This window comes from Azolla caroliniana, unplaced genomic scaffold, assembly GCF_043228905.1.
Source record: "Azolla caroliniana isolate FFs.n. ecotype wild unplaced genomic scaffold, voAzoCaro1.0.p SCAF_633, whole genome shotgun sequence".
In the NCBI taxonomy this organism is placed as follows: Eukaryota; Viridiplantae; Streptophyta; class Polypodiopsida; order Salviniales; family Salviniaceae; genus Azolla; species Azolla caroliniana.
Window position 1 is genome coordinate 16,513 of NW_028231068.1, and position 2,218 is coordinate 18,730.

At 46.8% G+C, this 2,218-nt stretch overlaps 1 protein-coding gene across 1 annotated transcript; it reads left to right on the top strand.

Annotated features, from left to right (window-relative positions):
* Positions 1 to 1,301: 1,301 nt before the first annotated feature.
* On the top strand, positions 1,302 to 2,213 carry LOC147847815 (uncharacterized; the record flags this gene model as incomplete). Its single annotated transcript, XM_087338802.1, has 1 exon — positions 1,302 to 2,213. A coding segment is annotated over exon 1 (891 nt), but the record flags the coding sequence as incomplete, so codon positions are not given.
* Between the last annotated feature and the right edge of the window lie 5 nt (positions 2,214 to 2,218).

Genomic DNA, 2,218 nt, shown 5'->3' on the forward strand with positions numbered 1-2,218 from the left:
ATACAAGCAGAAATGACCGGTTATCGCCAACCATCCATTGCGACTCCCAGAGCGCAATACACCTCATCAACAATTCCGTCTACCATGCAAAGACGAAGCACATTGAGGTGCGGTATCATCACATCCGGGAGCTCGTAACCGAGAAGAAGCTCTAAGTTCGGAAAATCGACACTAATGTGAACATCGTTGATTGCTTGACGAAGCCACTCCCAGATCTACGCTTCGGAGCACTAAGGACGAAGATGGGACTACGACAAGAGACCAAGTAGAAGAAAGCCGAATGAGGGATAGTAGGTAAGACCTAATCGGAACAACTATATCTACACTTACTATACCTCTGCCGATTCGGCCGCATGCCGACTGACTTGTAATGTAAATTTAGGATAATCTTGTAATCTAGATTTACGGGGGAGATAACCCCAAACATTTGTATACGAAAGAAAGAGTAGTCCTTTTACGGGGGAGTTTGTTGGCTGGCATAAAAGGCCGACTCCTTCCAACTTGTATCTGTCTGAGTGTGAACTCGTCCACATAGTTAGGGATTAGTATATAAGCAATAACCTAACGTTGTAAAGGCGAACAAAAACACATTGTATCAAGTCTCTGCGTGTGTGTGTGAGAGAGAATGTAATAAAGCTTTCCATTAAAGCTCATTTCTGTGTAAGTCTCTGCCTTCCTCCCTTTCTGTGTTGTTTTCGGAGTCAGCAAATAGGTTCTCATACGCTTCTGCATATGCACACACCTACCAACTTTCCACAAGGACTACTCCATTGCCTCCCTTAGGAGCAATAAAATCAATAATCTCATCAATGTAGATCCCAAAAAGAGTCGGTGATGATAGGGGACAACCTTGTTTTACATAAATGGTGCTAGTGAAGCAGTTGGATAGGCGAGTGCAAACATCGTACAAGTCTCATATAATTTAGTGTAGATGGCCCAAAATCATGTCATCTGGTATCTTCGAACTTTTAAGCCTATCAAACAAGCTCTCTCTAGGGACGGACGGCTTGTGTTCAGAGCTATGCAGAAGTCTTGCGAGCCTTGGTCTGGTCAATTAAGCATCCCAAGTAAGAAGAGAGACATGAATCAGAGCGATCCCATAATAATAATAAGAGAAGCCCCCCCAGAGCAAGAAAAAGAAGGAGCAGGGTTTAAAAAGAGTGAAGAAAGAACCATAACTAAATAAAACCCTAAATAAAACCCTCAAACTCTTCTCTACACACAGACATACTCAGACAGACAGAGAGAGAGAGAGACATACTCAGAAGTACTCAGAGACAGAAAGGAAGAACCACAGACAGAGAGACAGACAAACGGACGCCATGGCTCGTCATCAAGCTTCTTCTCTCCTCAAGGGCCTCACCCTCCTCTCCCCGTCTTATTCCTCCTCCTCCTCCTCCTCTCCTTCTTCTCCTTCCTTATTGCCTTCTTTCTACTCCTTGATCTCTTCCAGAGCCATGTCCCGCCTCTTCGTCGGTGGCCTCTCCTTCACAACCGAAGAGGAAGGCCTGCGCACCGCCTTCAGCAAATTCGGAGAGGTGATCGACGCGAAGGTAGTGAAAGATCGAGAAACTGGAAGATCCAGAGGCTTCGGATTCGTGACGTTCATGGAGGACAAAGAGGCGGAGGAGGCGATGAACAAGATGAGTGGCCAATTCTTGGACGGGCGGGTTGTGCGCGTAGACAAGGCGGCGGCCCGCCCGCCCCCTCCGCCGCGTCCCCCCATGAATCTATCAGTCGATAACATGAACAGCAGTATGGGCGAACCCCCTGTGGCAGAAGATTGGGGAAGTATACCTTCCACCATGGCTGCAGTCCCACAAAACCTCGGTTTGTACGCATCCACAACATCCTCACCCTCACCCTCTGGGCCTGGACATGATGCTGCCTCAGCTTTGCCAGACTTGAGCACCTTAACATCGTCAGGTTTTCCAAGTAATGGCACTGGCGGCGGAGGAGTAGGAGGATCCGCCATCTCTAATAGCGGGATTAGTCTCAATGATTCTTCGTCTTTCCCCAATAGTAGCACTAGTAACAATAGTCTGGGGTTTTCAAGTAATGACACTAGTAGAGGTAATCTTCCTTTCTCAACTACTAATGTTAACAGCAGTGGTTCATCCCCTTCTACGTTTAGTTTTGATCCTTCACCTCCCACAAAAGCTTCTACTAAGGACACTGGTCCAAGCTTTGGATTCATTGATTTGGACTTGAGCAACTT